At 57.5% G+C, this 23766-nt stretch overlaps 1 protein-coding gene across 2 annotated transcripts in view; it reads right to left on the bottom strand.

The window, feature by feature from the left end:
- CEP164 (centrosomal protein 164) overlaps positions 1 to 23766 on the bottom strand; it is a 67957-nt gene that overhangs the window by 4013 nt on the left and 40178 nt on the right. The window contains exons 10-29 of one of the 2 annotated variants that reach the window (XM_030332231.1): positions 22913 to 23005; positions 18136 to 18221; positions 17062 to 17229; positions 16083 to 16196; positions 14423 to 14560; positions 11363 to 11563; positions 7868 to 7999; positions 7570 to 7786; positions 6490 to 6567; positions 6125 to 6256; positions 5692 to 5814; positions 4533 to 4676; positions 4004 to 4087; positions 3790 to 3858; positions 3274 to 3449; positions 2771 to 2897; positions 2436 to 2503; positions 1786 to 1993; positions 823 to 930; positions 133 to 247 (exon numbers count right to left, since the gene is read on the bottom strand). In XM_030332231.1, the coding sequence (XP_030188091.1) occupies positions 133 to 247; positions 823 to 930; positions 1786 to 1993; positions 2436 to 2503; positions 2771 to 2897; positions 3274 to 3449; positions 3790 to 3858; positions 4004 to 4087; positions 4533 to 4676; positions 5692 to 5814; positions 6125 to 6256; positions 6490 to 6567; positions 7570 to 7786; positions 7868 to 7999; positions 11363 to 11563; positions 14423 to 14560; positions 16083 to 16196; positions 17062 to 17229; positions 18136 to 18221; positions 22913 to 23005 (2581 nt within the window). The remainder of the gene's footprint in view (positions 1 to 132; positions 248 to 822; positions 931 to 1785; positions 1994 to 2435; positions 2504 to 2770; positions 2898 to 3273; positions 3450 to 3789; positions 3859 to 4003; positions 4088 to 4532; positions 4677 to 5691; positions 5815 to 6124; positions 6257 to 6489; positions 6568 to 7569; positions 7787 to 7867; positions 8000 to 11362; positions 11564 to 14422; positions 14561 to 16082; positions 16197 to 17061; positions 17230 to 18135; positions 18222 to 22912; positions 23006 to 23766) is intronic. The other variant, XM_030332232.1, reaches the window with a different exon arrangement.

Here is a 23766-nt window from a genome sequence, read left to right as displayed (position 1 = left end):
CCCTGAGTACCTGCCCCAGACCCTGGCTCCCAGAGGCCTGCGCACACCGAGCTGAAGGAGGGGGGCTGCCCCCCAAGCCCCTCCCTCTCCATGGATACTGTGGTCCCCCCCTGGGCTGATGCCACCACTCACGGTGAGGCAGGGGGCAGGATTCAGAACTTGCGCTGCTCGTGTCTTCAGTGTCGCTGAGGTCAAAAGTCACCACCTTCTTGGGGGGGGCGCCTCTCAGAATGTCCTCATCTGGGACCTGAGAGATACAAGCAATAGTTAGTGCTGACCCCTGCCCTGTGCGTTCTGCCCACCGCTCTTGCGACGTGTTGAGGTTTGGGGGCTCTCTGGGACCCCAGGTTCTGGCACAGGCTGTCTTGCATCACAGGGGGAGGGAGGTGGAGGCTAAAAGGTCACAACGGCCTGAAACACAGGCAGCTGGGACCACAGCCCCTTCTCCCTGGCAAACTCCCCCTACAGGGTCTGTTCACCCAGGCTTCCCTCCTGCCTCACCCACACCTCTGGCATCCAGGGGAAAGTCGACCAGGCCACTAAGTACGTCCATTCCTTACATGAGGGGCACACTTTTCCTCAGGAACCATGGCAGGGGGAGGGGCCAGTCCCTCTCTCAAGAACCTGCAGCAAGAGGCTCTGGGTCTGCTCGGGACCCCCCCCCCCACCCCACACAGATCTGTTCGACAAATGCAAAGTCGAAGCCGCTGCCCTTTTCACCAGCTCGGGAGCCCCAAAGGCCCAGCACCCCGCAGCAAGAGACCAAAGAACCCAACCACATCCCAGGAACGGCGGGAGGCGGCCGTGGCCACAGGGCCGCACCTCTTCCAGAAGAGAGGACTCCAGCTGATTCAGCTTCTCCTCTTTCTTCTTCAGCAGGTCGTGGCCCTTCCGCATGGCCGACTTCATCTCATCCAGGTGCCGGGTCTCCTGCAGCCAGAGAGAAGGGGGAGCACGCAAATGGGGCTACGCGCGGATGCGGGAGGCCCACCTACAAATTCACCTGAGAAATACTAGTTTTCATGAGGTCGTGAGAATGAAACGAGACAGCGCATGTTACGTGCTTAGCGCTGTGCCCGCACCTGACACACTCTCAAGGGGTCCCTGCCATGCTCCCACTCCCCTATCAGCACCGAGCAGAGCAAGGACAGGGCCGGGGGCTGCATGCAGACGCCCCGGGAAGCCTGCCCCTCGCCAGCTCTGAGCACCCACACAACGCTAAGGGAGCTTCTGCCAAAACCCCTCTTGATGGCCCAGAGATCTGTGATCCTAACACAGAGTAACAATGAAGTTTCTCTCTTTTCATTGGAAAGTAGGGCGTCAGAGAAGCAGTTCAGTCTTCTGCCCAGGGTGCTCCAAAGACTCACTTAGGAACCGAGTCTTTAATGTGATGGAATGGATAAGCAAAGCACTGGCTGTGAAGTTTTAAAAAACCTGACTTGTACTTCTCATCTAGAAAATGAGAGTAACCACTACTTTGCGCATCATCTACGGTCACATGAAGAGCAAATGGCCACTGGAGAAAGCATTCTGCACGTGCATATCGACATGCAAATGTAAGGTGCTTTCATCGTCGTGGAGACAGACAACCTGCATCACCTGCCCCATCTCCTAAAAGACTCATCCGGTGACCCCAGGGCCTGTGTGGCCACTGTCGTGGAGTCCCCAGAATCCACCAAATCCACCAAAGGTGGATGTTGCCCCGCGTCCCCTAGCACCCCCGCCAGCCCCTCCCCGCCGCCCCCCCCCCCCCAGGACTGGCAGGGTCCCCTCGAAGCTCCTGACCTCCTCCAAGTCCTTGCACACGTCTTCCAGGGCCTTGGTGCCCGGTGGATCTTGGGCGGCTTCCTGAGCACCGGCCAGCTCCTGGCACCAGTGCTGCTGGGCGGCTTTCAGAGCCGTCTGCCGCCTCCGCATGGAGCGCGTCTGCCGCACCAGGAACTCCTTGGCACTGCGGAGGGCTAGCCCCTCGGCAGAGAGGTAGTGTCGGACGCTGGGGGAGGCCAGGGCAGAGGGGTTGGAGAGGGAAGCGAAAGCTCCGAGAACCCCCTGCTGTGGGTCACTAGACCACTTCCCCAGCAGAGGCTCGAGGGGAGCACAGACTATGCCGGGCTGGGCAGTGAGTGGATGCCGCCATTAGTGTGCAGCAGGCTGCAGAGTCGTCCTGCCCTGTCTCTGAAAGGGAGGGGGCTGGGGGCCTCCAGACAGATGGCCAGACACTCCCATCAGCCTGACCCTCAACCAGAAAGCAGCAGATGCCAGCAGGCGCTATCAGTGGCCCCAAGGGCACCTTCTGGGCTGGCCAAAGGGATTCCCTTGGTCCCTGGACCCAAGCCCCACCGGTGACCACAGCCACCTCATTTCAGTTAGCCCCAGATCTGTGAAGGCACCCCTTCAGCAAACGCTGGACCCAAACTAAGGCTATCAGGACTCACCTGTCCAAGGATAAGTCGGTCTCCTCCTTGCTCTGGGGGAGAGAAGAGGATACCTCTTTGGTCTGGTTCTAAGGACACACAGTAGAAAAGACCCACTGAATATTAGACACGCTGCCAGCTCAAGGGACCCCCGAGCCCCTCCCAAGGGCCCGAACACAGAAATGGCCCCGCCAGCTGCTGCACACTGCCCGCTTACAGTTACCATCGGACCGACGGGGATGGGGGACTAGGAACAACAAGGCCCGGAGACCGAGGTTGCATATAGAGCGGAGCCAGACCCCCTCCTGGAGCCCCGGCCCGGCCACCCTGTCCCTTGCAAGGCACAGAGAACTCACTGTCCCAAGGGATTTCCTCAGGTCCTCAATGTGGAGATCTGGCTCAACACGTGAGGAGGCATTGCTCTCCTTAGCTGCCAGCTCATTCAACACCTCCTGCTTCCTCTGAGTTTCAGCCTCCAGGTCGCTGTGATGGGAAAGGGGATTGGGGGTGGGGGAGAGGCAGGCTCCCATGATGGAACAGGATAGGTGGCACACGGTCAGGACTGCTAGTCTGGGCGTCAAGCCCCCATCTCAGGGAGACAGCAGGACCGTCTCCATCCCTTCACTTCCATCAAAGCCCCGGAGGCAGGGCTGGGCCATGACCAGTAGAACCCGGGACCGCCACCCCCCCCCCCACAACAGCTGTTCACAGCCTCTGAGCCCCCACTCCCTACAAAATGCAGCGAAAGCCCCTCTGCCAGGCTCCACCCCTGCCGCTCAACTGAGCAGACAGGGCCCAGGAGCATCAGAGGGCAGGCAAGAGGCAGCAGGAGTGGCCAAGTGCAGGGTGCCCACCCCACCTGACTTGTTTCTGCAGCCTCCGCCTCTGGGTCTGCAGCACATCCACCTGGGACTCTAGCTCCAACTTGTGGGCCCGAAGCTCATCGAGAATTCTTCGGAGCTGTTGGTTTGTCTCCAACAGATGGGTGTGCTCCTTCTTTGCCTCCTCCAGGTGATGATGGTTGGCTGTGGCTTCCTGGGGGCAGAAGAAAAGCTAGAGGCACCTAGAGCCACGTGGGGCAAAGGCAGGGAGCAAGAGGACAGGGAAACCCGAGGAGCACGGCGGGGAGAGGGTGGTCGCTGTGCCCACTGTCAGGAGCCGTGCAGGCTCCGTCCGCCCTCCACAGCCCCACCCCTGGGGTCCGCTCAGGACCCCACACGGCCGGGCTATCTGCGGGATGCTGCCACCATAGTTGGGGACCCTAATGACCTGGACAGATCAGGTGAGCACAAGGTGGGATGTGGGGCAAGAGGGGGAGAAGGGAAGGGAGAAGGAATGGGGGAGAGAGGAGGGAGGACGAGACAGGTGGACACACCTCGCTCTCCAGCGCCACCTGCCTCTGCACTTCAAGGAGCTGCTGCCTCTCCACTCGGGCAGTCTCCTCCTGTGGGGGAGGGAAGGACATGGGACCCTTGGCCATCCCCAGGCCCCAGGGCTAAGGGGCAGGAGGACCCATGCTCTCCTATGGGAGCTATGACTCCACGGTCAAGGGCACCTGGAGATCCTGTCCTCAACTCCCGCTCTCTCACCTGGATGTCCAGCTGAGCCAATCGGGCCTTGACATCTTTGGTTCTGGTTTCCAGTTCCACCTCTAAATTTTGGAGTTTCCTTTCCTGCACAGAAATAGGCGGAGTGAAAGATGTAAGTGTAGAAAGAGTGCAAGGCATTAGCTGGGGGTGCAGGAGGGAGTCCCAGAGCCAGATTCCATAGCACGCCCTCCAAGCTGGGCTCGGGCCTCCTCCCATTGGCCCTTGCAGGCTCCCGGGAAAGCGCCACACCTTGTTTCTTCCCACGGGGGGCAAGGAGAGGCAAAGGTGCCAACCCCAAACCCCCAGGGGGGCTGACTTCCTCTAACCCTGGGGATGGGCCCTGGCCTGGAAGACGAAAGCACTAACATGCCCTGGCTTGGGGATCGCCATGAGACCCCCACTCCAGAAGCTGTCAAGGCTCAGATCCGCTGCCGCCACAGATGCCTGCCTCCAGCCCTCCTCCTCCTGCACAGAGATATCAGAGTGGGTTCACCCTCCCCAGTCCCCAGTGGCAGCCCAGAGCCCCTACCTGCTCCCGGTGCCGCCGCCGTAAGTCCTCCAGCTGCCTATCCTGCGTCTGCCTCACGGCCTCTAGTTCACGCTCGTGCGACCTTCGAAGGCGCTCCAGCTCACAGGTCAGGTGTCCCAGGAGTTCAGCCCGCTGCTTCCTCTCCTGCCCAGAAGGTGAGGCTGTGGGCGGGGAAACCGCAGCGTTCCCCCCGCCCCCAGCAGCCTCGGGTCAGCAAGGTCAGGGACCCCATCAGCTCCCTGGGGTTGGCTCTTCAAGGACAACACCACTCTCATCCCCCAGAAAGCCCGCACCGCTCTCTGCCGCAGACGCCATTAGGAGGACCCCCACCCCATCCGGGGAGTCTGCCTCTCCTGCTGTCCCTCCATGTGCAGCTTCCTTCCTTAAGGGAAGAGAGGCCACTGCTCTTGAGCAAGTTCAGAATTGGCCTGGGGAGGGAATCAACTACATTTTATCACAGGCTGGTCATTCCTCTGTGAAAAAGACTGTACAGAAGGGCTGGGATATGAGTTCCGGTCAGTGGGGTAGTGGCCTAAAAGTCCTGTGGCCCCTGCTCATCCCCAGTGTGAGCAAGCCGAGCCGGCTGGGTCCACTCTCTCACCCAAGGGCCAAGGCTGAGGATGGGCAGAGATCTAAGTATTATTTGGCTCTTGCTAGTCTACTTCTTAGTGTCCTGGGATTGCGATTAACCCTGACGGCCTGGTGTCGTCGGGGTAGCGAAAGTTGAAGGCTCTGGAGTCAGACAGCCGGGCTTGAATCTTAGCTCCTTGACTTATTGGCCTGGAACACTTGAGAAAGATGCTTACGCTTCTGTCTCCTCGGTTCTAAACTGGAGGTCACAATAGTCCCCACCTCCTTGGGGGTGCTGGGGGTGCTAAATGAGTCTGCACACATCAAGGGGCTGAGACCAGTGCCGGCAGGGGTAGGAGCTCCGAATCTGTGAGCCGCTACCCCTCCGGAAGGGGATGCAGCCTGCCCGCTGCGGGGCGAACAGGCAGGACAGGGCCGCGACGCCACCTCCGCAGGGTGCAAGCCGCCGGCTGCTGAGGACGCGCGCCGCGTGTGAGTGCGCGCGCCGCGTGTGAGTGCGCGCGCCGCGTGTGAGTGCGCGCGCCGCGTGTGAGTGCACGCGCCGCGCCTGTGCGCCGGGGAAATTCACCTCGGCTTCGTACTGCTCTCTGGCCTCAGCCAGCACCTGCTGGTGCTCCTCCTTCATCCTGTCCATCTTCCTCTCGTGTTCCCTCTCCACCTGCTGGCGCTTCTCTCGCAGGAGGTCGCTGAGCTGCGGGGCAGGCAGCAGGGATGCAACTCGCAGGCCCGAGGGTGGGCCGGCACGTGGTATACACAAACACGACCTCCGTGCACGCATGACACCTGACGTGCACACGCCCCGCCCCCGCGCCCCTTCCCCACTCGTGTACGGGGAGTGCGGGGGTGGGGAAGTGCCCAGCCTCCAAGGAACTGAGGCACAGAGGTGGAACCAGACGTTCTAGCCCCAGCCGAGCCATCCGAGGCAAAGCAGGGCCCCTGGGGCCGGGATGGAGTGCCCGTGACAGGGATACACGAAGTCGAAGGAGCAGACCAGCATTTACCTCTTGCTCGTACTGGAACACTTGGTGAGCCTTCTGATGAGCCCTCTGCTCTGCCCGACCAAGGCTCTCCTGCAGCTGGGCCTCCTCCCTCTGCTGGGCCTCCTCCATCTTCTTCCGGAGGCTGGAGACAACCTGAGGAGGTCCCAGCCCAAGGGACATGACACTCAGCACTGCAGAGCGACTTCAGGGACTCGCTTGCCAGGGGCCCAGCAGCCAGCCCCACAGGGGTGGGGGGGTTTCAGGCAGAGGGAGACTCCCACCCTAGCGACAGGCACGGGGTGGAGTTCGGGAAGGGGCCCTGAGGCTCACGCTCAGGGACCAGGATGGCCACTCCGCCTTGCAGGCCAAGGCCAGCTGCCTCTCACCTCTCTGTGCTTGGCCTCCAGCGAGGAAGAGAGCCGCTCCAGCTCAGCTCGGTGCTCACTCTCCAGTGCTGCCACTGCCTGAGGAGCAACAAGGGGCCTGTGAGGGATGCAGGGCGGGGAAGGCAGACTAGGCACTGACCCCGGAGGGAGGAAGGAATAGCCAGGAGAACCGTGCCTGACTCCCGTCAAGCCAAAGGGCCAAGGGGAAGCACAGGCACAGCTTTGCTGCCCCCAAATAACACAGTCTCTAAAGTCTGCGACTAGCAAATGAACAGGAACACGAAGGCCAGAGTGGAGGGGCATTTCGGTAAGCCTCGGGTCACTGCTTCCATCCCCCAGCCCCTGAGCTAGGCCACAGGTACACAGGTGACACTTGTGCCTGTGAACAAGGGCCCAAGGCGGTGAGGGCTGGAGGTCCAGCACGAGCTGCCCGAGCACCCAGAGGACAGTACAGTGACATCCTCCCCCACCTTGTGTGGCTGCTCCTGGTCTAAGAGCTGAAGCTCACCGTCGCCCAAAGAAAGAAGGTCGACGTGGCCTGGCTGTGCCCTACTTCCGCCTCTCATCTAGAGACGGACCCTCAGGAGACAGAGGATTGGAGGCCCAGGGAGTAAGGGCAAAGGAGAAAATCCTCCTCTACGTGGGCCAACCTCGCTAAGGAGAGATGAAAGTTCATCACAGCTGCCCCTCGGGGACAGGGTCCCTTTGTCTCAGAACCTCTGGTCTGGCCCGGGTTCTTTCGGTCATGAAATCTGCCCAAATCCAGGGGCCATTTCCCCTCGAGCTTCTTCACTGTGACTGACAGCGCCCGGCTACCGCTGGCCCCAGATGGAGCCCTGGATACCTGCTCTTTCCTCTCCTGCACCAGGCAGACCCGGGCTAGCACCTGCCCCGAGACGGCCGGGTCCACACGGGGCAGTGGGCCCAGACAGCCCACCTGCCGTCTACCGCCTCCCGTGCCGGCTGTGTGGACGCCTCCTCTGTGCCCGGTCCCCCACCCCACACGCCCAGCCCGGCGCCCAGCCCCTTCCCAGGCAGCGCCGGGGCACGTCAGACGGGAGCCCCACGCCGCTGGCTCACTTCTTTCCTCTCGCCCTCCAGCTGTTCCCTGAGCTGCTGCAGAGCCCTCTCCTTCTCGGCCTTCAGGGAAGCCCGCTCTCTCTCCTCCGAGGCCTCCATCTCTTCCTTGAGCTGCGCCAGCATCTGTCTGTTCCTCTGCTCCAAGCTGGCCCTCTCGGCCTTCTGGAGAGACTCCGACTCTTCTCTCAGCCTCTGCAGGGAAGCCTCCTGCTCGGCCCTGTGCAGACAGACGGAATGGGCCAGGCCCGGGCGCTCGGGGGGCACCGCGTGGGGCAGGAGGCTCACGGCGCACCCTCACCTGATCTGGCTCTCATCTGCTTCCACATGGGACTGCACCTGGGCCAGGAGCTGGGCCAGCCGCCGGCTTTCCTCCTCTCTCATCCGAGTCTCCTCTTCCTCGGTGGCTTTCCGCAGCTGCGCCTTCAGGGAACTGGGAAGGAAAAGAAAGGCAAGTTTGTTGGAGGAACCGCTCTTCTAGTCATCAGCCCTGACCCCCGGCCTCCACAAGCCTGCAGCTTGCCTGCGAAGTTTCCTAAATCTGGGTCCTGCTGCCTCCCTGTAATACATCCCATATAAAGAGGGGGCCGTGAACTCTATCCGCTCTTTGCCGCAGCAAGCAGAGGGACAGGCTGCTTGATCCCAGGACAGGATTTCTGCCAGAGGTTTCCCCTTGCCTGTAAATGCACCTCGGCGCAGCATTCGCTCCAGGACAGACACAGTCTGACCCCAGCCCGGCTCCCGGGCCACATCCCCTCACTGCCCCCGATCCACTGTTGCAGCCACATCAGAGGAGACACCGCCTCTCAACCCCACCACGATCCTCCTCGCCTCCGGGCCTTTGTTCGTGTGGGCGCCTCTCCCCAGAATCCCCTCTTCTACCTGACAAACCCATATTTGCCACTCAACGCCCGGCTCCCTCCTCTCCGAGAAGCCTTTCCAAGTTAATCGACTAGGCTTTCTGTTCCCATCGCCCTGTATATGAAAGACCTTCCTTATCCCACACATCACAATTCATCTTTTGTAGGTCTGCTTTCCTGACAAGTCTGGGAGCCGTTCCAGGCAGAATCAGGTCTTCCACTTGGTTATATCCGAGGTGTTGAACAACAGTAGCTAACATGAAGCAGGTGCTCCGTACGTGTCTGTCAAATTTGAACAGCATCGCCCAGCCCCAAACTCAGAAGCAAGTGCCGATGACCCATGAGGGATGCCTTATTTACAGACAAATGACAGTAAACATTTCATCCCAGGCAGACATCCCCCTGCCCACGCAGCCCCTACATGACCAGGGGCTGTGTGCTGTGCACTCAGGGAATTCAAGCCTAAGAGAAATACGATTCAGAAGACAATTTCTTAGAAAAGCTTCCTAGTGAATTCCAAAGGTCATCTTCAATTTCAAGTTATCTACACCACTGCTCTCTTCCATCCTGATAGAAAATTTGAGTTAAATAAAAATCCTCCCTTCTAGATCCCCCCAGAAACCCTTTCTCTCTGTCCCATGGCTCCATTTCACACGTAGCACCACAGAATGTTAGAGCCGGAAGGGTCTTGGCAGGTGAAGGCCTTCATTTTATAACTGTCTCTCTTTATCTCACAACTAAATTCAATCTCTTCATTTTATGACTCAAGAAACTAAGGGTCAGACTGCCTGTCTTCCTGCCTGCCTTCTCATTCAAGAAGTATTTGCTACAAGGCCAGCTATGGCTTCCAGAAATTTATACCAACTGAAGTTTCCCAGCAGAGGCGGCCCCACCCCTCAGAAGGCTCATGCGTGAACAGAAACCGGGTTCTCGCAATCAACTATTTCGTAGCGAGTCTGACAAGGCGCTGCCTACAGAAAAATCACTCCGTGGAGGCCATGGCCATCACTGATTCCAACTGAAAATCAAGAGCTGCCATTTACTGAGCAACTGCTGTGTTTCGGGCCCTGAGTCAGATACTTTTGGCATGTGGAGTCTTCACCACGACCTGAGAGGGCTCTCGGACGCCCCTCTGGAGCTGGGGGTTTGGCGAGGGACGGAAAGCACAGTCAGCCAGGCCCAGGGTGGCCAGGAAGAGAGGAGAAGCTTAGACGGCTGGCAGGGAAACACAGCCAGGATTTCATCCAAGGCTCTGCCTGTCAACATCAGCTGAGTCTTACCCTGTTTGGGCAAGCTCCTGCCGTAATTTTCATTTGGCTGGAAGAGGAGGATGCCGCCTGGCAGGGGACACAGGAGGGGTGATAGAAGGATGGACCCTGGGTCAGCAGGTCCTGTGTTGGGCTAATGAGAGGGTTGTCCCCAACCCTCTGGGTGGCTGGGTGTTGGTTTTCTATTAGTTTCTCTGAGCATAAGCATTTTCTACACTCTTTGCTACGTATGCTACAAAAGTAAGTCTACCACTTTGGGATGTTCTGTCCAAGAGGAAAAGATTTAGCCTTCAGTTACATGGTTGAGTAAGTGCAGAGTCTGTTAACACATTTTGTCGTACCTGTCCCCTCCTGGGCCTATGGCAGATTGCTGATCACCTTGTCGGTGGCCCTTCTCCCATGCTCCCTTCCTAAAGGGGCCCTGATTTTATTCCATCAGGTAAAGAGGCCCAGCTAAAGGAGGACATTTCCCAGTTTCCTTTGCAGCCAGAAGTAACCAATGAGATGTGAGTGGAAATTATTGAGTAAAATTTCCAGGAAAACTCCTTACAAGAATAAGCAGAAGTTATTAGGTGAAGTTTCCAAGAAAGAGCCTTAAAAGGGACCGAATGAGCTAGAAGTTACCAGTTTCATACTCTATCCCTATTCTCCCTGCTGGCAGCACAGACACGATGGCTGGGGATTCAGCAGGACGAAGAGGCCCTGAGAGTAACCAGCACTCAAGTGCAGAGAGATTAAAGGACCACCAGGGACCTGGTGACTCTGAAGCCGCTGTGCCAGCCCTGGACAGCCTTTTCTTATGAAAGTAACCTCCAGCTTATTTATGAAGTATACACACGATCTCATCCACACAGGCCCGGCCCAGCCTTAAGTGTCTTGCTTGTTGAGGGCCTCCCAGCCAACACCACAAAGAGTAGGAACCCAAATGAAACTTCTGGATCCTGGGAAATAGCACCTCACACCATATTGTGTGGTCCCTACCAATCTCGCTGGGTCCCAACAGGGCCCTGACTACCAAGAGAGAGGGCAATGACTACCAAGAATGGGCCCCAGGGACAAAGTGCCTGGGTTCTTCTGGCTCTGCTGCATTTTTTAAATTTATTTTCTTATTTACTTGAGAGAGACAGCATGAACGGGGGAGAGGGGCAGAGGGAGAGAAACAATCTTAAGCAGGCTCCACGTTCAGCATGGAGCTCGACATGAGGCTCAATCCCACGACGCTGGGATCGTGACCTGAGCAGAAATCAAGGGTCGGATGCTCAACTGACTGAGCCGCCCAGGCGCCCCCGGCTCTGCTTATTAACTTCAATACCTTGGACATGTTAAATAAACCATTCTGTACCTCAGTTTCTTCATCCGTCTGGTAGATCCTTTAACATGATAGGGTTGCTAGCAACACCTCATGGGACCCACTCTCAGGACGAAACCAATTAGCAGCTATGAGGCACGTGGACCCGTGTAATCTCTCAAAAACTGTCAGCTGGTCCCGCTGTTATCACGCCTCCCAACTCCCTTCCAAAGAGAGGAACCAGGAAGCCCATTCCTCCACAGAGGCCACCGAGGAGGAGTGTTGGTGGGGCCGTGAGTGTCCGGGGTGGGAGGAGGGCTTCCCTTCCTCCCCATGTCACCGCGAGACCCAGGCAGCTTGCGTAAGGGGAGGGACAGGACCTGAGAGACTTCTCTTTCTGCTGGTGAAGCTGGAGGACCTCCTCTTCCTCCTCCTGCCACAGCTTCTCCCGGAGCTGCTGAATCTTCTCTCGTTTCGATTCCAGAAGCCGCCTCTGGTCTTGCTCCAGGTCGTGGGCCACGGCCTCCTCCATGGCCCTCAGGGAAGCCTGCTTTGGGGGAGTTGCAGGCTCCGCAGCTCGCCTGCCAAGGGTGGAACAACACTCACTAGCTTTACTATCCCACCTTTTACACACACACAGAACAGCACACGCGCAATCCTAATGGGGGGAGGGCCCAGGGTCAGGAATCACATACGCAAATCAGCTCACACAAGGGCAGGCAGGAAGGCTACCCCCTCAAGGATCCAGGCAGTATTTGTTCACAGGGCAAGCCTCACTGTGGCGGTCCAGGAAGAAGGGCGGCCCATACTGGGCTCTCAGTGGACCTGGTAGGTTGTAGCCCGAAGTACAAACCTGAAGATGTGGCTCAAGAGCTGACAGCGAATAGGGAAAGACTGAAGCTCTGTCCCCAGTGGGTCCTTCCCCAGGACGGTTCACGGCCGTTTCCGTCTCCCCACTAGGGCTCTGCCTGCTCCTTGAGGCTCACGCCAGCACCTTGGGACACCCCCAGAGGCTACTCTCTGCCTCCCAAACTGAACACAGGCCAATGCTCATGAGCCAGCAGGAGAAGCCGCAGCATGTCTCCGAGCCCTGAGACCCCCAACAGTCCGTGGAGGTCCAGGAACAGGAAATCTCCTCCCACGCTGTCTCAACAGCCAGGCAGGAGACTGCTCCCTAAGCCAAAGAGTGTAGCAAGAGTGCACCAAGAATGCCACGCTCCCATCTCCTCGATGACGCCACGTTTGCATCTGCTTGGAGTTAACTCAGTATTTGGAAACGGGTAACAGAAATTCAGAGCCGACGTGGATGCACAAGGTGGGTGGTGAGATGAGGAATAAAGGTTAAAAAGATGTCTGTGTGAAGGTTGCTATATTGCTTGTATTCTGGTTCTTGAAGGAAATGCCCAGAGAGAAACCCAAGAACATTCAAGGCCATGAAAGCATCAGGGGCTAAAAGTACTGCACACCCCAGAGCAGCTTCGTCCTAAAGGCCAGTGCGAGTTTGCAGCCCCCGCTCCCTCAACCTGACTGGTCTCGCCTCACAACCACCACCCCCCACCCGCCCCGATGGTGCACAGGCGGCAGGCCAGGCACGCTGGCCCCGTCAGCCTCAGCAGCGCGTGGACACGGTCCACTGGGGAGCAGTGGGGCAGGGGCTGCAGAGGGGAACCGGCCCCCCGACTGGGGACGCGGGACCCCCTTTCCCCTCGCTGCGGCAGATGGAAGGCAGCAGGCGGGATCAGATTAGAACGGCAGAAGAAAACGCGGGCTTTGGAATTCCATTTCAGCCCCTCGAGACCAGAGAGAGAAGGAAGACATAAAAGGCTACTGACGTCTCTGAAATACCAAAAAGCTCTTTCCTCCCCCCCTTTCCTAAAATCATAACTCAGCCTGGAAATGGCCTTGAGCCGTGCCTTCGACTGTCTTCTGCTCTCAACGCCGCCCCGGCCCCCCTTCCAGTTCCCGGCTCTCCTCCAGACCCCCTGACATAGCCCAACCGATGCAGATGTGAGAGATGTGGCCGCCACCTCCTCTGAGAGTCCTGCTCTCGGAAAGGACCTCCCCCCGCCAGCTCTCCGCCTCATCAACCCTCCAACTCATTTCCAGCCTTGGCTGAAAACATCTTTTCTCCCTGAGACGGTACCTTTTAATGTCTCTCTCCCCTGTGGGCTGCGGAGCTATGTGGAGCCCCAGGGATAGATGCTGTGGAAAGATGGGGCCTCAGACGGCGTGGCAGCACGTGCCCGGGCCACACGCCCCGGCGAGCACGCCTGCACACCTGGCACGCGGGCCTCTTCTCTGTGTCCCCGTTTTAAATTTTTTTTTTTTCAACGTTTATTTATTTTTGGGACAGAGAGAGACAGAGCACGAACGGGGGAGGGGCAGAGAGAGAGGGAGACACAGAATCGGAAACAGGCTCCAGGCTCTGAGCCATCAGCCCAGAGCCTGAGGCGGGGCTCGAACTCACGGACCGCGAGATCGTGACCTGGCTGAAGTCGGACGCTTAACCGACTGCGCCACCCAGGCGCCCCTGTGTCCCCGTTTTAAAGCTCTACGATCCCAAACGCCCAGCTTAGGTCCAAGGCAGTCAACGATGCCCTGAATGATTGAGGAGACAACTGGGAAGATGAAGCCTCCAGAGGAAGAGGCAGGTCTGATTTCTAGGCCGCTCCTCGGGTGTCAGCATCAGTGAGACCCAGTTTCCGACAGTCGGCGGCCAAGAGGGAGGCTCTGTGCGGGCATAATCACCTCAGGCCGGCCACCAAGTCATTGCGAGACAAGAAAGAGAAGAAGCGAGGAGGGCAGGCGGTGGGGAGGAGGGAGGCTGTGGCACCCAGGACATTCGGAAATGGCTGTGCCACCACTACAACCGCGAAGAGATCCCGTCCCCTCTCGTGCTCGACCCAGGGGTTTTCATTCCTTCACCCCCCCCCCCCGGGCCCCCTTTCTACAAGCACCTCAGGAAAGACGCCGGGATCACCAAGGGGAGGCAATCCCTGTGTCCCAGACCCAGGCCTTCTGGCCCCACAGCGCTTGCTGGCCCGCCCTCTGCCCCTAACTCCTCCTGAGTGGCTTGACAACATCTGTGAAAGGTGACGGATTCTATGAATCATGGTTTTTTTTATTTGGTGTTATTTTATGATGATGATGTTTTGACATCTTTAAAAGTTTGCTGGCAGAGAGACTGGCCCTCCAAGGATTAGCCAACTCTATGTGAAAGAACATGTCTTTCATGTATATGAAAATATATATATGTATATGAAATATGTATATGAAAGAACATGTCTTTCATATGCAAACCAACCGATCCCCCAGGGAGGCTAGACCACAAGCCTCTCCTTACATAACTCACACCAGGCAACTGGAGGGCCACCCCCATAGCCCAAAGCCCACCAAAATCATTCATACTGTCCAATCCTACACTCACTCAAGGTACTTACCCTGCCTCGCCTATTCCTTCCCAGGGAAACCCCAACAAAGGCTCTAGGCTGTGCTCTCCCTTCTCGCCTCTTCTGCCTCCTGACACACCCTGGTCATCCCCCAGGTGGCCTGGCATGGTGTGGCACGCCCTCTTCTCTCTGGAAGCGTAAGTAATAAATTCTTCCTTAATGGCACCGGCCTGTTGTTGTCACTCAGTCACCTCCATAAATCAGAACCCCGCAGGTACAAACAAATGAAACACAGACACAGGGCCACTCCTCACAAAACACAGAAACGTAGCTGTGAACATGAATGACAAGGACGTTATGGGGCCTGAAAAGACTCAGCAAAGGAAAGAAGATACTTCCTAAGGGTTCTGTGTAAACTGTGTGGTCAAGGAATGTCTCTCTGAGACCCAGAAGGGGCGGCCTTGTTGGTTTGGGAGGAGAAACACAAAGTAAGAGGACTCATCAGCAAGACAGGGGGGAGGAGCCTCACTGCCCAGCTTCCCTCCCAGAGGCTCCAGGAAGACGCCTTCTGACCTCTGCCCAGAGGGTCCTGTCTCTGAACCACACTCGCCTCCTGTCCTCGTAGAAAACACCCTCACCTGCTGTGCACAGCCCCCAAGGAGACTTGGGAAAGCCAGGTCATTCCTCAGGGTCAGAGCTGTCACCACCTGAAAAGTGGGGCTGTCCCTTCCCTACATCACTCTGCAGTGCTGTGGTGAGGACAAAAGTCATGAGCTCACGTGCACTGCCAGCTCTCGGCGGCACTGCCTGTGAGTAACCAGTGCGTGAACCCGTCTCTAGTCGACGGCCCGAGTCCCAAGAGCTCATGATCCTTTTGTACCGCTCGGTTCACAGATGGGAAAATTTGCATAACCCTGGCTCCTCTCTGTCCCTGTAGAGAAAAGGAGCCGTGGCTGCACGCTGAGTCGGAAGTCTAGGGCTCCAGGGACCAGAGCCTCGTCCTAGTTATGCAACCGACCGGCAACGTGACATTGGGCAGATCCCTTCACGTGAGCCTCAGTCTCCTCATCTGTAAAAGGGGTGGGAGGGGAAAGGGAAATGGGAGGAGGAAAGCTCACTGATCTCCAAGTCTTAGAAGTGCTGGTGAGCTTTGAACCCAGGCCCAAAACACATATACCGGATACTGCATAACTCCGTCTACATCCCGTTGGAGAACGGGAAAAACGAATCTACAGGACAGAAGCCAGAAGAGCGGTGTCCTGGGGTGGCGGATTGAGAGGAAAGGGGCGTGAGGAAATTTCCTGAAGGGACGGGAATGTTCCACATCTGATCTGCGTGTAAATGTGCATTGACTTGTACAGTTCAGATTTACGTGCTTTCATGTATGTAAACACCTCAATAAAATGTTTTTAAGAGAGCGAAAAATAGTGCGAGGTGGAGGGGAAAACAGGAAAAACTGCTACCCCGGGAGGTGCCCCCGCCCCTCCGCCTCCATACCTCAGGCCCTGACCAGGAGCCCCGGGGACCTGGCCAACCCCACACTCAGATCGGTGACCACGGCTGCACACGATGAGGGGCACACGCAATCTTCCCCCGCCGCTCCCCCTGGGCAGGGGCCACAGCATCCCCTCCCAACCACCCAGGAGTGGTGGGCACTCACACCACACAGACACAAAGGAGGACGGGGACAGACACGAACACCGGCCCTTACACCTCTGGAGAGGCTGGTGCGGCAGGGCTGGCCGCCCCCTCCTCAGGCTCCTCGGCCCCGGAGCGCTGCTCCCTGCCCCTCGCGGGGGCGGCAGGTGGGCTTGGGGTCTCTTCCCTTGAGAGCATTGAGGAAGCAACGGTGTTAAAAGCAGTAGGAAGGCGAGAGGCCCCCAGTGCACCCATCTGGGGTCAGAGAGCTGTGATGAGGACAAGGGAAGTAGCCCCAGCTGAGTTTCCTGATCTCAGGCCTCACTCTCCCCCACCTGCCTCTTCCCAGGCCGTTTACACTGAAGACCAGAGGCCCGTCCACGTGGGCCGTGCACGGTTACGGCTCCGAAGGAGCCGCTCTGCACACAGCGGGGTAGGCAGCGGATGCTGTTGACTGAACATCGCTCTGCTTGGCTTCTCTCAGTGACTCATCCCAGCTGGATGTGCTCTAAAACCAGCTCTGACACCAGCATCTTCCTCTCGCCGGGGGAACAGAAGATCTGGCCGATGTACGCCAGGCTCTGGGCCAGGCTGGGGCGCGAAGGCCCTCTCGGCTGGCCTCAGGGAAGCCTAGGACTCTGCACCTCCCTCCCCCAGAGGCCCAGCATACGACGGGGCCCTACTTGGGTTTGCTGAAGGACCGCCGGGAGGGGTGGGGAGCACTGGCAGGTGGGGACTGGGCGCAGGCACGGCACAGCTCAGGTGGGGGACAGTCTCTGACCCAGGCCCCCGGCAGGAAGACAGCTGGATCAGAAGAGATGCTTCCTGGTTCAGGAGTTTCCAGGCTCCCCTAATTGGAGGGGGCACCCCAATTTTAGCTGTAGACTGAGGACTAGGAAGAAGCACATTTCCTCATTTTCCAGCTCACGGGGGACACTAAGTGGAAACCTGAGGTTGCTGCTTAGGCTGCAAACCGTCCCCGGCTTCTCACTTCCCCGGGCACCCCCCGCACACACAACTACACACCTGGAAGGCTTCCGGGTCCCCCTTACCTCCTCAGGGAACCGGCAGGGATGGAGCTGCCTGCAGAGTCCTCCCCGGGCTCCTCGGCCCGCTTCTGCTCAGGCTGCCCCTCAGAGGCCTCCGGAGGCCCTTCTTCGGTGGCCTGGCTCTGAAGGGGACTCTGGAGCCGCCTCCCAGGCCCAAGTGGAGGACACGACCTGGTCAGAGCAGCAGAGTCAGGCCCCACCATTTGGAGAGCAGGGAGAGAACTGGCGAGTGTGGTACGTGGACCTGGGTCCACTGCTCCTCCCAGGCAGGGCTCCAGCCCCGGCCCTACATCCACGGGGAGCCACGGAGGGCAAGGCAGCCAGACAAGCAAGAGGGGCAGACTCCCCACTGAGCTCTCCCTTTGCCTGGACGAGACTCAGCCCTCCCGGGTCCCTGCACCGCATCCGCTTGGCCCAGGGGCGAGAGCTGGGCCCCCTCACGGGTGCATCCGCCCCCAGCGTCCACCGTCACTGAGGCCAGGCAGGGATGCAAGAGCCGAGCGGAAAGTAGGGAGAAAAAGAGGAACCAGACTCGAATGGTCAGACTGCAGAAAATGCACAAAGGCAAGAAGGAATGCGCACAGCTCTCCAAGGTCCAAGAAGCAGGAGCACTGCCCCGCCTCCTCTTCCAGGGTAGCAGCCCTTGCCTCTCTCATTTCAGGCTCCAGCCTCAGAAGCGGCAAACCTTGGTCTCTCCCTCCTAGTCTGTCTGTCACTCTCTCTCTCCAAATCACCTCCAAGCTGTAGTACTGACCCTCTAGAAAGTTCCTCCAGCCCTGGCCCATGACCAGGCACACACACAGCTTAACCCATTCCAGTGAAGAGCACAGAGCCTTGGCCCACAGCGGTGTACAAAGTCCCACCACACGCACCCACGCTCCTGTCTCGGTGCAGAGTCACAGGGCATGCTCGCGTACGCACGCGTGCACACACGCACAGACTTTGCGAGGCCATCCAGTCCGCTCACCGTCTGCCCGCAGGCAGGAGCACAATGAGCCACGCACACCAAACCCAGGGGTTCTGCCCCGGCCCACACCATCCCAACAGCCCCTGAGGGCGGCCTCCCACGTACCGTACCTCTCCGAGCCGTTGCACCGCTTGCTCTGTGGCTCATCTGGGCTGGACTGGCTGCCATCCTTGTCTTCTCTTCCCAACCTCTGGGCCTGTGGGCAAGCAGCAGTGGCAAGTGTCTACTGAAGAGGCCTGCATATGGGTCCCTCAACCGTCCAACCAACTCTGGGGCCTAGGAGGACATACTGAGAGGTGGCTCTTGAGTGGATGAGGACCACTCGGGACACAGAAGAGGAGGCCCATCTACTTAGCTCTGGCTAAGCCCCCAGGCTCGCAGCTGCTTCCAGGGCCGGCCTTGCCGGCCTAGGGACGATGAGCCAGATGCCACAGTCACTGCGTGCAGAGCCAGAAGCTAAAGGCGAACACGTACAAGAAAGAAAACCCTTCCTCCCGTCACTGGAAGCCTTCACCGACAGTTGCCAAGAGAAGGCCGAGACATCCGTGAACACCCCGAATCCACGGAGGCCTGGACCTCCAGTATCGGTGATGTACGGGGACGGCAAAGTCAAGCGGGCAGAAGTGGGGCAGCGGCAAAGCACATTAACAAGGAAGGACCCTGGAGAGATGGGGACGTGCTGAAACGAGACAGAAAGAGCACCATTTGGGCATCCGAAGGGAGGAAGACAGGGTGCTCCTCTGCCCCATTCTGGGCTCCCCCAAGCACCCAGGTCCCATCAGTGGACGATGATGCCCCCTTCCCAGTCAGGGACTGATTACTCCACCCATCCAAAAAATAAAACCCAAAATCTCATTTTAAAGCTTGGGAGTCTGGGCCAATTTAGCAAGCGGGTGAAAAAGAGGGCTGTTCTTTGTAAGTTCAATCATTTTCCGCGAGGGGGGGCCCCAGGGAGCTAACAGTGTAGTCGGCCTGGACTCAAGCTCTTGTTTTCCCACTTCACTTATCCAGGGGCACCTTTGAAGTAAGTCCAGTTTATCAAATGTCCACTGCATCTCGATAAAGCTGCCCAAGGGGTGCCGGGGGGGGGGGGGGGCTCCATCGGTTCCCAGCTGGGGAGTCTGTCTCCTCCACTCTAAAATGGGTCACCCAGTCGGTCGAGCATCCGTCCCTTGATTTCAACTCAGGTCATGATCTCATGGTGTGTGGGATCGAGCACCACACCGGGCTCTGTGCTGACAGAGCAGAGCCTGCCTGGGATTCTCTCTTCCCACCTCTCTCTGCTGCTCCCCTGCTCATGCTCTCTCTCTCCCTCTCCAAATACATAAACAAACATTTTTAAAAAGCAGATACATAAAACGGGACAGTACAGCTCAGCTCGCGGGGCTCGAGGTGACGATTAAATTCGATCACGTACATAAAGCCTGACTCGTGGCCCAGGGAAGGCGTGCCACAAATGCCAGCGCCTGTGTCCCCGCTCCACCCCTCTCCCCAGCCTAAGGCATAAAACCTCAGCTCTGCCGGTGCCCGTCTCCATTCGAGGGCCCGTACCCCTTCTGTCACAATGACAGGCGCCCTGTCGGTTCCGGGACGTGAGGGTTAACGGGAGAGGCAGGGCAGGAGACAACTCACTCTGTCTTCCCCAGTGGGGCTCCGGCCGGGCTGGCACACTGCCGTGTCCCCGGCCCCGTGCACACGGCCTCCCACGCCTCTCCGCTGGCAGCCGGAGCCCCAGCAGCCGTGGCCGACTCTACCATCTGGATGGGCGAGGAAGGGCAGGGCCTGAGCTAGGAGCCAGCTCCCCCAAATTACATCAAAAATAGAGATGCTGCCTGTGAGTACCTGCCGGTGCCTGCAGCACGAGGCTGCCTGCCAGCACTGCCACTTTGCATCACGTCAGCCTGGCCAGAGCCTGCAGATAACGGCCCCGCCCCCCCCGTCCCTTCCAGCCTTCTTCCCCCACGATCACACCGAGCTCGGCGGACGGCTCCCTCTGTCACTTGCAAGGGAAAAAAAAAAAATCACAGAGGACACTCTACGCAACAAACCCCAATGGGACATGGACAGCAAAGCGGGGTGATCGTGATAAAAGTGGGGGGCTTGAGCCGTGGGTCGGAAGGAATGAGCTACCAAGTCTGTCTGCTTCCTACTTGCTTCATCTCTGTTGCTGCCGGAAACACACGAGCCCCTCTGCCGGACAGAAGGGGCCACCTCGGGAAAGCGCCCGGACGGAGGGCCTTGGAGTAGAGCAGCAGTTGATCCCCAGACCCTTTTGCCCCAGAAAAGAACTCTTCAGAAAGGGGACACGGCCAGCACACCCGACACCTCTGGCCCAACTGTGCTCAAGACACCGCTTGCCCACCCTTAACTCGGCTCCAGGGTTTTGTGTTCATGACCTGGTCCCCAGCTAAATAAATCCCGGTACATTCAGAAAGCACACTGCTACACGACTAGTAAGGAGAGTAAGGGAGATCTGAAATTACTGAGAAATAAGTCAAGGGCCTATTCCCTAGCTGCTCTCTAAGTTAAAGAGCACATCGCCAAGCACTTTTTGTGACACAGACACAGACTTACACGTTCACTGAAAACTTTCTGGAAAGGCACACGAAAGTGTTCATGGAAACCGTTAATAGTCCCCACCTGTGGCAGTAAGCCTGCAGGAAGTGGAAGGCTTTGACCTTCTGGATTATTTGAAACAACTTCATGGTCACTTTTGTAATTTAGTATAAAACTCATGTTCCTAATTCATTATAATCATTATCTTGACTACGGTGATGGTTTGAAAGGCACACACATATGGTAAAACTTATCCAGTGGCACATGTGAAGTAAGTCCAGTTTATCATATGTCCACTGCATCTCGATAAAGCTGCGTCAGGGGCGCCTGGGGGGCTCAATCGGTTAAGCATCCAACTTCAACTGAGGTCATGATCTCGCAGTTCGTGAGTTTCAAGCCCTGCATTGGGCTCTGGGTTGACAGCTTGGAGCCTGGAGCCTGCTTCGGATTCTGTGTCTCCCTCTCTCTCTGTCCCTCCCCCACTCATGCTCTTTCTGTCTCAAAAATAAATAAACATTAAAAAAATTATAGGGGCACCTGGGTGGGTCAGTCAGTTAAGCATCTGACTTCAACTCGGGCCACGATCTCGCAGTTCATGAGTTCAAGCCCTGCGTCGAGCTCTGTGCTGACAGCTCAGAGCCTGGGGCCTGCTTCGGATCCTGTGTCTCCCTCTCTCTCTGCCCCTCCCCTTTTCATGCTCGGTCTGTCTCTCTCTCAAACATAAATAAACATTAAAAAGAAAGCTGCATACAAATTTTTATGAACTTTTCATGAAATTTTTAGAACTTTAGTTCAGTTCTAAGCCACTGCCTTGGCCCTGGCCGGAGGAGCCGAAGACAAAGGGGACCACACCTGTGGTGCTGTCAGAGCCACAAAGGGCTGCCCCTGTCTCCTCAGCTCCACCTCCTGGCTCAACCCTCTGCATGGCCTGAAGACAGGAGACAGCTGGAGTAACTAAGGCCCACGAGGGGCTCTGTGTGGTCAGCCCACCTGAGTGCCTGGCGCTGCTCGGTGCCCCAACACCCTGGTCATGAGGTCCAGCTTAGGACTTCCTGTGCCGGGGCTGTCTGCCTCAGAGAGTGCCTCGTGAGAACCGGATCCAGGCCAGGCCCTGCTACTCCTACATGCCAACCGGCATATCCCAAAAAAGGGCTGCTGGCCTCATTGGGTCTTAGGCAGGACCTAGAAATCTTTCTTTTTTAAAGCCTCCAAGGATTCGGATATTGGCCAGAGTTTGGAGCCAGAGCTATGCAAATCCATCCTGCCCACCGACTTTCCCACTTACCTACTGCCAAAAGGGCCTACCAACTCCCTGCTCCCAACCCTTCCTCACTAATCCCGCCCTGTGTGTGCCTTTACACCCTTCGTCCAGTGCTACAAACAGGTGTGACCAAGGTCCGGCCTCGATCTGCTGGCTGGGCAGTAGCACGGCAAGGCTTACCAGCCAGCGCTGAGAGGAGCACGTGACCTCAAGTGCCACTGGCCTAAAAGCTCTACCCTGACTCGGCACTTAGTCCTCCAAGGGCTCCCAGACCTGATTCGCATCGGACACCTTGTTTGTTCCACCCGGCAAACTTCCATTCACCCAAACCAAATGCTCCCTTCAACCTACAGACACCATGTGCCAAAATCTTCTCTTAAACAAGCCCACGGAGGGGGAAAAAAAATGACTTTCTTGTCTTCAAGCTCCTTAAGGACAGGACGTGTGTCTGAGTCATCTATCTATTCCTACCCTTCTGTGGGGCAGACATTTCCCACGCCCACACAGAGCTTATATCCAGGAGGGAGACAGACCCAAGACCCGTCAACCAAAAGGAGCAGCACTAAGGGTAGCAAAAGGACAGAACAATTCACCCTGCCTGGAGGAGGTGGTGTCAGAGGTGGGCCTCCAAGACCAAGAAGGGGCTCGGAACAAAAGGGGAAACCAAACGGCAGGCAGGGCAGTGAAGGAGGTGGATCGTGTGCCCCGGGAACGGCGAGCGCTCGGTGGGCACGGCCGGTGTGTGGCAGGTGCTCTGAGGATGAGGCTGCAAGAGGCTGAGTGGGCCAGGTTGGCAAGTGCCTTGAAACACACAGTCTATACAGAGCTTTGCACATGAGCAAATGGGTCAACCTTTGACCAATTGGTCAAATTGGTCGTTGCTAAATAAACGAATGAACAGATAAATGTCTGTTGCAGGCGGCAGGGAGGATGACTCAATTCAGAGCAGCAAAGAGCAGAAACGATTGGGAGGCCTTCACAGACACAGCCCGGGCCATGCCTTACTGAGTTAGAAGCAAGGGGACTCCCAGAAACACAGCCCGGGACAAGCAGGGCTCAGCTCGGGTTACCCAGCATCCAGAGAGACTCCCCTCCCAGCGGACTGGGGAAAGCACGTCAACATCCATCAGGTGCTCTGAGATCCGGCTGCGAAAACCGAAGTCCTAGAGGGAGTGGAGGGGGACGTCAGCGCTGCCCCTGTCACGGTCGGCATCGTCCGTGTCACGGCCTCTCCTCCACCCCCCACCTTCCAGAAAGGGGCCCACTACGGGTCAGGCACCGCGCTAAAGGTTTTCACATCTACCGATTATTCTCATCTTCAAAATCACACTGTGACTAATCTGGAAAGACATGTGATACAGCAAGTATGGTAAAATGTTCACTGAAGACCCTAGGTGGTGAGTATGTGTGTATTCACTCTAAAATCCTTTTAATTTTTCTGTATATTTGAAATTTTCCAGGGCACCTAGGTGGCTCAGTGGGTTAAGCGTCCAACTTCGGCTCAGGTCATGATCTCACAGTTCGTGGGTTTGAGCCCCGGGTTGGCCTCTGGGCTGACAGCTCAGAGCCTGGAACCTGCTTCGGATTCTGTGTCTCCCTCTCTCTCTGCTCCTCCCCCACCCACACAGTCTCTGTCTCTCAAATATTTAAAAAAAAACTTTTTTTTTTTTCCCATAATAAAACCATGGAGGGAAAAATAACCGTGAGACTGACACCCTTATCTCCATCTCACAGATAAGGAAGCAGGTTTAGGGGACATGTAATTCACCCAAGCCCAAGTAGCTGATAAACAACGGGGCTGTTGGTGGTCAGATGTGCCCTGGGCTGACTCCAAAGTCCAAGCTCTTTGCCAATCATGTCACTTTCCAGTCGTCTCTCCCTCCTGGTGCCCAACCAGGGCACCAGTTGGGCACCAGGAGAGAGC

The sequence above is a fragment of the Lynx canadensis genome, chromosome D1 (genome assembly GCF_007474595.2).
Source record: "Lynx canadensis isolate LIC74 chromosome D1, mLynCan4.pri.v2, whole genome shotgun sequence".
Lineage (NCBI taxonomy): Eukaryota > Metazoa > Chordata > Mammalia > Carnivora > Felidae > Lynx > Lynx canadensis.
The sequence above is the reverse complement of the archived record's forward strand: the minus strand, read 5'-3'. Positions and strand labels throughout refer to the sequence as shown.